The 12099-nt window shown below is 38.9% G+C and overlaps 2 protein-coding genes across 6 annotated transcripts; both read left to right on the top strand.

Moving 5' to 3' along the window:
• Window positions 1-586: 586 nt before the first annotated feature.
• On the top strand, window positions 587-3161 carry CAS (calcium sensing receptor). The gene is made up of 6 exons (XM_078587298.1): window positions 587-1043; window positions 1118-1354; window positions 1430-1622; window positions 1702-1843; window positions 1950-2081; window positions 2823-3161. Exons 1-6 carry the CDS (start codon window positions 795-797, stop codon window positions 3061-3063), a joined length of 1194 nt encoding a protein of 397 aa, XP_078443424.1. The 5' UTR covers window positions 587-794; the 3' UTR covers window positions 3064-3161.
• A 2034-nt stretch (window positions 3162-5195) lies between these two features.
• On the top strand, window positions 5196-11788 carry AAE17 (acyl-activating enzyme 17). 5 transcript variants are annotated; one of them, XM_078587519.1, is made up of 14 exons: window positions 5197-5489; window positions 5810-5939; window positions 6022-6272; window positions 6742-6946; window positions 7248-7288; window positions 7370-7495; window positions 8327-8406; window positions 8648-8868; window positions 8985-9079; window positions 9437-9653; window positions 9857-9982; window positions 10256-10354; window positions 10434-10652; window positions 11602-11788. In XM_078587519.1, exons 1-14 carry the CDS (start codon window positions 5230-5232, stop codon window positions 11713-11715), a joined length of 2184 nt encoding a protein of 727 aa, XP_078443645.1. In that variant the 5' UTR covers window positions 5197-5229; the 3' UTR covers window positions 11716-11788. The 5 variants fall into 5 exon arrangements, 4 of the variants coding, with proteins under 4 accessions (XP_078443645.1, XP_078443646.1, XP_078443647.1 ...); XM_078587520.1 differs by having other exon boundaries at window positions 5349-5489; window positions 5793-5939; XM_078587521.1 differs by having other exon boundaries at window positions 5352-5489; window positions 5721-5939.
• The last annotated feature ends 311 nt before the right edge of the window (window positions 11789-12099 follow it).

Below are 12099 nucleotides of genomic sequence, written 5' to 3'. Positions count from 1 at the left end.
TGATGTGGGACAATAACTATTGACCAAAAAACCATCGAGAAAATCTGTCAATCATCCACTCATTTAATTATCTAATCAAAATGACAAATGGAATCCAAAATTGCAGTGTCAGTCTGCATAATACACTTGATAAGTTTATCTTGCCCAATACATGATCAATCCCAGGCAATTGTTCATTTGATTTAAATAAATATTTTATTTTACAAAACACAATTAAGTTTTGCATGAAGCATACTAGCCGAGGTATTTCATGTCACATTTATTTTCACCATTGTTAAACGAGTCCGGAGCATGGCTGCCCTTGAATGGGCTTCAGATAAGTAATCTAAGTTTCCGAAGAATGAAAGGTTATGTTTTTTTTCACATAAATAAATCGACGAATCAAAAACTATGGCTCAGATGGAATGACACAGACCAGACAAATGCACATGCCAAATATTACCTGACCCCAATTTCTTAGGAGCCAGTTGCCAAATTTTTACCATGAAAGTTCACTTTTTTTTCTCCTCCACAGACTGATGTCAACGGTCAACCTCGCAGAAGAAGAAGAAGAAAGAAGAAGAAGAAGCGAAGTGGCCCACAGATCTTGTGGCGCCAGCGAGAGAAGCGCCTGCAGTACAAGCATATTCGTACTGGGTTCATCGATCAAAGGCGCGATCTTCGACCGTCCACTCGTAATCTCTGATGGGTCCACCCCAGATCAATCCCGCCACAAGCTGATTGATCATCAGCGCCATCAAAGCTCAACTGGGTTTCTTCCAAAAGCTCGAGAAACTCCCCCAACTGGGAAGGCGATGAGGACGATGATGGCTGCGAGAGCCGCTTCCCTCTCTCGGCCGCCCGCTCCGTCGTCTTCCTCGTCGCCTACGCTTTCCAACAAGCTCGATCTCGCTCCAAGGCGCTTCAAATCCCCAATTCTGCCCTACCCATCGGCTATGGTGTCTGCGACCTCCGTCTCCCTTCTCGCCCTCTTCTCCGGCGGCTTCAACGAGGCCAAGGCCTTCTCCATTCCCAAGGAGGACATCATGTCTTCTCTCAACAAGGTCTAGACCGTGAAATTTTCCGCATTTCTGCCCTAGATTTGTCTCAATCCATCGTTTTTTTGTGGTTTGAACAGGTTGAATCCACGCTTGATCAAGTGGAGGCGGTTAGTTCGCAAGCTATGGATATCTCCATGTCCGCTGTGAAGATTATCAGCGATGCGCTGAAACCCGCGGCTGAGGTTGTTCTACCGATGATGAAGAAGGCCGGCGAAGAAGCTCTGAAGATTGCTTCTCCGGTGGTTTCTGATGCTTCTAAACAGGCCACGGAGGCTCTCCAGGGCGCTGGTGTTGATCCCAGCTCTGTAATTCAGGTTCTTTTCTCAGAAATTTCTCTTCTTTGATCATGTTCGTGAGTTTTTGTTTAGATTTTTGATGATTTTCGACAGACGGTTTCTGCTGCTGCAAAGCGGACGACGACGGTGATCGAAGGCGCTAAGCCCATCGCTTCCTCTACAATGGAGACGATCTCTTCATCAGATCCTTCGGTGATTGCTGCTTCCGCTGGCGCGTTGGTTCTTGCTTACCTTCTTCTTCCTCCGGTTTTTTCTGCGATTTCTTTCAATTTCAGGGGATACCGAGGTAATGCAATTCGCTTGTTTAGTCTCTTGATTTTGTGATTTGATTGATCAGGATGATCTTTTTGTTGGTTTGATTTCAGGGAGCCTTAGTCCGGCTCAGACATTAGATCTGATCTCTTCTCAGCAATATCTTCTGATTGATATAAGATCGGAGAAGGACAAGAGCAAGGCCGGTGTTCCTCGCCTCCCTTCCAGCTCAAAGAATAAGCTGATTTCGATCCCGTAAATAATCTCGCATATCTTTAATTTGTTTAATTATCGCCAAGAATGAAGAGATGAACATGAGTTCATACGGTTCTGTGTATGTTGGCTCTGTCTTTTTCAACAGCCTGGAAGAACTGCCCAGCAAGATTAGGAACCTTGTCAGGGATGCGAAGAGGGTGGAAGCGGAGATGGCTGCGCTGAAGATTTCTTATCTAAAGAGACTCGGGAAGGGTTCAAATGTCGTGATCATGGACTCGTGAGCCGTCATCCTAATCGTTTATTCTTCATCATCATCATCATCATCATCATCATCATCATCATTTCATTCTTCTTGTAAAATCATCATCACCATCTTATTACCATTATTATTAATCTGAAATGATGATGATAATCATCATCATCCTATTAGGCTTCTTCAGAAATCATCATCGTCATATTTTTCTTCTTCTAAAATCAACATGGTCATCATCGTAATCGTCATCACAATCTTCTTATTCTGAAATGATCATCATTATCTTCTTCTTTTGAAATCACCATCTTCATTTATACCATCGTCAGCATTATCATCATCATTTTTTTGAAAAAAAAAATATCATCATTTTCTTGTACGTCTTCTTCTCTTTCTTCCGAAATCATCAATATAATAATAATTATCTTCTTACTCGCCGTCTTTCTATTCTTCATCTGAAATCATCATCATGATCATCATCTTATTGTTCTTCTTAAATCATCACCATGTTTTTTTCTTGTTTTCTGAAATATTTTTCTTCCTCTGAAGTCAGTCTTTTTCTGAAACCTTCTTCTTCATCTTCTGAAATCATCATCATCATTATCAGACTTGTTTGTCTTCTTCTTTATCTCTGCCATCATAATCTTCAATCAAAATAATTTTTTTCTTCTCTTGCAATCATACCCCTTTTTTCTGAAATCCTCTTCTTCCAATGAACTCTTCTACTCTTGAAATCTCCTCCTGAAGTTTCTATTTTTGAATCGCAAGGTACTCCGATTCAGCCAAGACAGTGGCGAGGGTGCTGACCGGCCTCGGATTCAAGAACTGCTGGATAATGACAGATGGATTTTCAGGAAGCAAGGGCTGGCTTCAGAGTCGCCTCGGCTCCGACTCCTACGCCACCTCCTTCGTGGAGGTCCTCTCCCCGTCTCGCATCATCCCAGCCGCCCGATCTTTTGGCACCACCAGCACTTCTGGAAAGCTGCTCTCCGGTGGGGTTGATGGTTGATTTCCCCTCTCCAAACCCAACAGATGCTTGTAATAACTATTTTGTTATTTTTTCCCTGTTCATCTAGTTGAAAATGTGAAAAAGAAGGTTCTTTAGTACGTTCTAGGAGTGTGATCTTCTGAGAGATCCAAAAAATTGATATTTCTGAAGAGGGCCATGCATAATGGCGCATATTTTTTGGAGATCCATACTTTCTATTGTCTAATGTATGCGAAACCCCCTGTGAACATCTATTTTTAATTTATAAGGTTTTAAGTACCCTCCTGCATTGTTGATGGCTGATTGGCCCTCTCATGCAGGCTGTAGCATCATCATCATCATCACCATCACCATCATCATCATCATCATCATCTTCTGTAATCTTCATCACCATCATCATCATCATCATCATCATCATCATCATCATCATCATCATCTTCTGTAATCTTCATCACCATTATCACCATCATCTCTAATCTTCATCACCATTATCATCATCATCATTTCTAATCTTCATCACCATTATCATCCTCATCATCTTCCCGAATCTTCATCATCACCGTCATCATCTGTAATCTTCATCACCATCATCATCATCATCTTCTCTAATCTTCATCACCATTATCTGTAATCTTCATCACCATCATCATCATCATCTTCTCTAATCTTCATCGCCATTATCTGAAATCTTCATCACCATAATCATCATCTGTAATCTTCATCACCATCATCCTCATCATCTTCTCTAATCTTCATCATCACCATCATCATCTGTAATCTTCATCACCATCATCATCATCATCTTCTCTAATTTTCGTCATCACCATCATCATCTGTAATCTTCATCACCATCATCATCATCATCTTCTCTAATCTTCGTCATCACCATCATCATCTGTAATCCTCATCACCTTCATCATCATCTGCAATCTTCATCATCACCATCATAATTATCTTCTATATTCTTCATCACCATCATCATCATCATCTGTAATCTCCATCACCATCGTCCTTTATTATCTTCTATAATCTTCATCACCATTATCATCATCATCATCTTATGTAATCTTCATTACCTTATTCTTCTTCTTCTGAAATCATCATCAGTATCATTATCATCATCATCTTATTCTTCTGAAATCATCATCATCATCATCATCTTATTCTTCTGAAATCATCATCATCATCATCTTATTCTTCTGAAATCATCATCATCATCATCTTATTCTTCTGAAATCATCATCATCATCATCTTATTCTTCTGAAATCATCATCATCATCTTATTCTTCTGAAATCATCATCATCATCTTATTCTTCTGAAATCATTGTCCTACAATGATCAATATTTAGGAAAGCAATTTAGTCCAGAATTTAAAAAATTGGCGTTTCTATAAAAGTTGTATGATTTAGAATTTTTAATTCCTCTCTCAAATTAAAAGGTCTCTAATTTTGTACACTTGCGTGACTCAATTGATGTTTATAATAAATAATACATCATATCTTCCCATTTCGTTAGTGGCAAATGTGAAAAGATGTCTTTTAAACGTTTTCAAAATGTTGTTTTTACTTTGGAGATTAAAAAATTAATACTTGTGCAGAACTCTCTGAACTATTTTCTCTCTCAAATCTACTCTCTTATTATGAATATTTGTGGACATTATTACTTTTGTTGAACATCTTTTTTCACGGTTTCTCTTATGGGGAATATGAAAATTAACATTTTCTTTATATATATAACACTTCTCTAAAATTAATCTTTAATTACAGATATTTGTGAACAGGGCTGGACATTTAGGTTCGAGGATCGGTCAAACTGGACTGATCAGGGACCGTATGACCTCTACTTTAGGGCAGACAGGTTGAGGTCCATGGGTCAAACTATACTGGAACTGGAAATAAATCATTAATTATTTATTAAATACTTTTTAAAAAAATTCTAAAAAATGAGAGGTTTTTTTCCTTCTCTATGAACAAAGAGAGGTGCGCAGAAGAAGAAAGACCCAGAGAGGGATTGGATAAGGAGGAACGAAAGAAGTCAACATACCCATCACCATGACTTTTCTACTCGGACTTTGACATTGACTAGTCAACTTGACTAGAAACGAAGACCCCAAACAGATTGGGGGCCTATATAAACTGACAGGTTCATCTCCAAAAAGGAAACTGGAAATTAGAGGTGGGTAGCAATGGCGGAATTCAAGAAGCTCGAGGAGATCGTGCTGGGCGATATCTCTGCTGTCGGGGTTAATTCCGCAGATGCGGTGAGAGTATTCGATGAATTACGGCTGGTACTACTTGAGATCAAGGATGATCCAGTGGAGACTTGGCGCCGCGTCTCCACGGAAATTTTAAGGTCCGAATACCCCTTTGCGCTACACAAGTTGATGTTCTATGGTTGTTACAAGGATTTCGGCTCCAATACGCCTCCTGCATGGATTCCTGACAGGTAAATTTTACCCTGGCGCGCGTTATTCTCGATTTAAGACGATTTCTTTTCCGTATGAACTCGCCTGCTCGAATTCTTCGCCGGGGCATCGTATTCCCGGTTCTTAGTGATTTATTTCACTCGTGGTTTACAATTAATTATTTTTTGGTCTTAAACTTCCTTAAAAGTTGAAAATTTTTACCGATTTATCTGTTTTTTTTTCTCCAAAATTCATTTTTGTATGTTGTTCAGGTCACCTTTGAGAACAATGAGGATGGGATTATACACATTGTACTTCGTTTTAAAATATTTGTCGGCATGTAGCTTATGAAATCGTACAGGGACGCTGCGTTCTCAACAAACATTGGACGTTTATTACAAAAGCATGGCGAAAGATTCTTAGGTTCTGCCTACAAAGATCCTGTATCAAGTTTCCTTGAATTTCAAAAATTCTCTTCTTCCAATCCCGAGGTATTATTACAGCTAAATATTTTTAGCTCTTCCTCTCAATGTTAGTCCCTGTTATGATAAACTTGTTCCTCCGAATCTGAAGGCCTACTGGTCAACAGTGTTGGACGAAATGGGAATCTCATTCTCCGAGCCCCCCTCTTGTGTACTCAAGGAAAATAATTCACAGCCTGGGGGAGAATGGCTTTCTGGCGCTATGTTGAATGCTGCTGAAAATTGTTTACTTCTGAACGGTAAAAGGCAAGAGGATGATGTTGCGATCATTTGGCGCGATGAAGGATTCGATTCTTTGGCACTGAACAGAATGACTCTAAAAGAACTTCGATCTGAAGTTAGGTAAGTTCTCTGGGTTTTCGATTAGCCTTTCGAGTGAATTTTAACTTAATTTTTGTTACGTTTTTTTACTGCATTAATCTTTATATTTGATTCCTTTTCTCGAAACTAAAAGTTGGGAATCCTTATTTTTACTCCATTAAAAAAGTATTTATATTTCCACTTTCATTTTGATATTCCGACCTGGGAAAGCTAATAGTACTGATCGTTTATTTTAAATCTAGATTAACTAGTCCAATTATACGTATATAGTTCAATACTAGTAAAAATTTTAGATTTAACTGCGAATTTTCATTTGCATAAGGCTTCCCAGACCCCGTTTCAAAGAAAACTAGATTAACTAATCTAATTCTAAATGTATATTCGAAACTAGGTTATAGTTGAAATTCGATAAGGCTTCACATTCTCTTTTTTTGCTTAAAATTTTTTAATTGCTGATATTTCTTAATATGGAGAATCTTTTCTGCTGCAGTGTGGTCGTCGCGGCCCTAGAAACGCTGGGGCTATCTAAAGGCTCTGCCATTGCCATCGATATGCCAATGACTGCCACTGCTGTAGTCATCTATCTTGCTATCGTTTCTGCTGGGCTTGTTGTTGTCTCCATTGCAGATAGCTTTGCTCCTATTGAGATATCAACAAGGCTCAAGATATCTGACGCTAAGGCAATTTTCACGCAGGTCTGTCAACAATTTCATCTTTACAGGTTTCCTGTAATATGGGCATGAGGTATTCCACGCTTTGGTGATATCAGTCTTGAAAGCGATATCCATATTATTAATTTCGTGTTAGTACTGTATAATTCTATAAGGCCTCTTTATCATTTTGATTTATGTCCCTATATTATAAAAGTATCTGTTTATCTATTACCCTATATATGCTCATAATAGAGTAATTTTCTTCTCTGATCAGCAGTGAAGCATTTATCAGCGTGTTTTTATTTGCACCACATTCTAATGACTATTCTTCCAACTTTCCAAGGATTACATCGTCCGCGGAGAAAAGAAAATACCCTTGTACAGGTTGGAGAATTAGCCCCCAAAAAGTGGCTTGCATTTTCCATAAAATAGATTGTGGTTATAATAAAATTTATGATTCTACAGTAGAGTTGTCGATGCTGATTCTCCGCCTGCAGTAGTGGTTCCAGCTAAAGGTTCTTCCTTCAGTAGAGAGTTGCGAGACGGTGATATTTCTTGGCATGCATTCTTAGGAAGAGTGAAAGACTCAATGTACGCTGCACCTTTCAGTGTCAACTTATTTTAATTTTAAGTAATTTCAATTTGCAGCTTCAATTTTTTAATTTAGGTTGGTATAGAGTCTTTTAGACTCTTTAATAGTTCTTTTAGATTTCTTCAAAAAAAAGAAAAGTTCTTTTAGACTCTTGATCCAGAATTTGTTGGGAGTATTCGGAAGTATAACATTGCCACAATTTTTGGGAGACAGGTGCAAGAGATTTCCTTTTGCAAGAAACTAAAAATTATCATCTGTCACATATGAGGACTCTCCGGAGAGAATAGAAGAATAATAGAGCGGGGAAGCGTGAAGGAAGAACTCAGTAAAGAGAAGAAAAAATAAATGCACATAACCTCGGTTTAGGGTCCAATAATGTAGATAAGGAGCAATTGGGCCAAAAGATATTTAGATCCTAATATTAGATTAACGGTTAGTCTAACAGATGGTGCATAAAACTGAGTGCCATTGACTGAGCAAATTGTCAGGAGCATATTTAGCAGAAAAGAATCATTGCTATTTCAGAAAAGAATCATTGAATTATGAGTAATTACCAGGGAAAAACAGGTTTGCATGATTTCATCCATTTACATCGTGGGTCTGAAGAAACAAGAGGAATCAAGTTGACATTTTCTTACAACTAAAAATAAGATCTCTGCATATTCTTTTATGAAAAGAATTGTTGGGAATGTGTTACAATGAAATCAGTTATTTCTTTTTCGAGTGTAGACTAGTTGTCTCTTCCTCCCAAAAGAATTGGACTATTGTCATTAATTATTCTAGAGTTGTATTTATATGGATAAATCTGAGTAGTGATTTATGCGTGATAGGACGGAAATGGGAAACTACTCTGCCATTCATGCGCCTGTTGAGGCCTTCACGAACATCTTATTTTCTTCTGGAACAACGGGTAACTTGAAATACATGACCTTCACATACTATAATGCTCATAATTTCTTTTAACATGTTTGTGGAATGGATAAAGCAGTAGCGCAACTCTAAAACACAAAATACAGTGCAGAATAATATATTAATTATTTCTTTAAAAACACTGTAAATGCTTATCCAGACAACCGTACCATGTTCAACCAAATCATTGATTTTCTTAGAATAGATTTATGTAATTACTGACTACGCATCTATGTTTGTAGGGGAGCCAAAGGCGATTCCTTGGACTCATGCAACACCTCTCAAGGCTGCGGCAGATGCATGGGCCCACATGGACATTCTCAAAGGGGATGTAGTTGCGTGGCCTACTAACCTTGGATGGATGATGGGCCCATGGCTTGTGTATGCAACCTTGATCAACGGCGCATCTATGGCATTATACAATGGGTCGCCTTTAGGTGATGGATTCGCCAAATTTGTGCAGGTGGCATTAAACTCACTCTTTAATGAATCACATTTTCTTAAAATCTACATTTTTTCATTTAACCCCTGTAGGAAAAAGTAATTTTTCATTATATTTAATCTTCCTTTGCTTCCCAGGACGCCAAGGTCACAATGCTTGGTGTTGTCCCCAGTATTGTGCGCTCATGGAAGAACACAAACTGTACCGCTGGCGTTGACTGGTCTTCCATCCGGTACAAATCAATAATCAATCCAAAAAAATTAATGAAAAAGTACCAACCATTGTTATTGTCCTCAGCTAGTGAAGATATCGATTTCGTTGCTGTCGTCGTCATCATGGCTGAGGTTAACTGAGCAAAAGGCGATAATGAGGCAAAATCATCATCATCTGCTGCTAGTGACAATGATTTTGTCATTGTCATCATCGTCCTGGCGGGGTCCAACTGGATGAGTGGTGATGACGAGACAAAGTTGTCATCGTCTTTGTCATCTTACCTGCAGATAAGAGACGATGATGATTTTGTCATCGTCATCGGGGGCGGTGATGAATAACAGTTCATTCTGATCATTATTCTTTACAAAATTGCTAGCTGCTTTAGCTCTACGGGGGAAGCATCAAGTGTTGAGGAGTACCTTTGGCTAATGGGAAGGGCCAATTACAAGCCTGTGATTGAATACTGTGGAGGAACGGAGATTGGTGGGGCGTTCGTAACTGGCTCGTTGCTTCAGCCGCAGTCTCTGTCCTCCTTCAGTACCCCTGCCATGGGCTGCACCTTGTTGATACTCAACCGTGATGGCAAACCCCTGGTAAGTATTCCCTTGCTATTGCTTCATTTCGTTGAATTAGGATTAAATTCTTTATTTTTTTGGATTTTATTGAAAATAGGTTTATATTTAATTGATATAGTTTACTTGATCTGCAGTAATATTGCTGTGGGATATTATTGAGCTTTATTGATACCCATTCATCAACTATATCAATGAATAAAATAAAAAATTTATGCATGCAGCCACCAGATGAGCCAGGTATTGGAGAGATAGCGCTGTTCCCGACCATGTTTGGTGCCTCAACTACCTTATTGAATGGTGACCACTACAAAGTCTATTTTCAGGGAATGCCAGTTTGGAATGGGAAGGTAACAATGGTCTCCTTGATAGATGACTTGGACTTTATTAATATTATTGATATACTTTATTTTCTGTCAATTGTATCCGGGTTAAGGTAAAAGATAGGATTTTGATAAAATCTACAATAAAAGATTAATACTAAAATTTTACCAACATAGGTTATATTAGTATGAATTAAAATGTAGATATAAAAGGAGGAATAATGGTTTTTTAAATATGGAAAAATAATATTCCATTCCTTGGTCTTCTTTATGATTTTGTTAATTCCAGTTCTAATTCAGATCCTCCGACGGCACGGAGATGAACTCGAGAGGACATCATCTGGGTACTTCCGAGCCCATGGCCGTGCGGACGATACTATGAACCTTGGTGGTATTAAGGTATTTTTTATTTTTACCTTTTTTTTCACTAGATTAAATATTTTGTAATTTGCGTTTTTTTCTTTTGGGAATTCTCAAGGTGAGCTCTGTTGAGATTGAACGCATCTGCAATGGGGTGGACGACGATGTTCTTGAGACGGCTGCGATTGGGGTACCACCTCCAAGCGGTGGCCCCGACCAGTTGGTAATTGTTGTCGTCTTCAACGAGCAGAAGCATTCGGAGTCAGAGGAGAATTTGACCAGCTTGAAGTCTGCTTTCAATGCAGCTCTACAGAACAAGCTCAACCCACTTTTCCGGGTACTTCTCTATTTCCTTCAACTTTTTACTCTTTCTCTCTCTATCCCTCCATCTCCCCTCTATCAATATATCTCTTTATCTCTTCCTCTCTCTATTTATCTATGTGTGTGTGTCTCTCTCTCTTTCTTTCCTGACACTCTTTCTGCCTCCCTTTTTTCATCTCTTGACTCTCTCTCTTTCTCTCAGCTCTGTCTATCTATCTCTCTCTCTCTCTCTCCTAATTTCTTTCTGCCTCCCTTTTTTCATCTCCGAACTCTTTTTCTTTTTCCCAACTCTGCCTATCTTTTCCTCTCTCTCTCTCTCTCTCTCTCTCTCTCTCTCTATCTCTCTCTCTCTCCCCCCCCCTCTCTCTCTTTTCTGATGTTCACTCTGCTTCAATTTTATGATGTCTTAACTCTCTCTCTCTCTCTCAACTTTCTTTCTATCCCTCCCTTCCTCTCTATCGATCTTCCTCTCTCTCCTGTTTCTCTCTTTTTCATCTCTTACCTCTAACTCTGTCTCTCTCCCTATGTCGACTCTCTATTCCACCCCGTCTCTATCTCTCTTGCTTTGTTTTCTGATACCCTTTCCTCCCTTTTTTTATCTCTTACCTCTTACTGTCTCTCTCGCAACTCTATATCTCTCCATCTCTTTACCTATCTCTCTCTATCTCCGTATCTCTATCTCTCTCTCCGGTAAACCTCTTACTCAATTTCTCTCGCTCTCTCTGTCTCTTTCTCTCTCCCCTAACTCTCTCTACATCTCCTGAGATTTATTATCATTTGAAACTCAGATGATCAGCGTTCTTTCAAAGTATATATCAGCGTTTCTATCCATGAAATTTAAATCTCAAGGATTCTCTCTCTCTATCTCTCTCCCTCTCTCTCTATTAATCTATCTATCTATTTGCCTGCCTTAATTAAAATGTAATTGTCTGAATAATTGATGCATTTTTTGTTAATAATTGCAGATCTCTTCGGTAGTGGCCGTCCATTCTCTCCCGAGAACAGCGACTAACAAGGTCATGAGAAGGCTTTTGAAACAGCAGCTACAACAGAGTGGTCAGAACATCGCCAAGCTTTAATGTAATTGTCTGCCACTGAGGACTTTTAACTTTAATAAAACTGCTTGTAGTCTTGCTGCAACTTCTCGTTCCATTGACTCACCTTGACAAAGAAAAGAATGAGAAAGAGAGAGAGAGAGTGAGGGGTAACGAAGAGTGAGAAAGAGAGAGAGCTAAAGTAGAATTAGAAAGAGATAGAGAGAGGCAAAGAATAATGAGAGAGAGCTAAAGTAGAATTAGAAAGAGATAGAGAGAGGCAAAGAATAATGAGAGAGAGCTAAAGTAGAATTAGAAAGAGAGGGGGGGGGTAAGGAAGAGTGAGAAAGAGAGAGAGCTAAAGTAGAATTAGAAAGAGATAGAGAGAGAGAGGCAAACTAGAATGAGAAAGAGAGGGAGCGCTAAAGC

The sequence above is a fragment of the Wolffia australiana genome, chromosome 15 (genome assembly GCF_029677425.1).
Source record: "Wolffia australiana isolate 7733 chromosome 15, ASM2967742v1".
In the NCBI taxonomy this organism is placed as follows: Eukaryota; Viridiplantae; Streptophyta; class Magnoliopsida; order Alismatales; family Araceae; genus Wolffia; species Wolffia australiana.
Note: the sequence above shows the minus strand (reverse complement) of the source record. Positions and strands in the feature narration are given on the sequence as shown.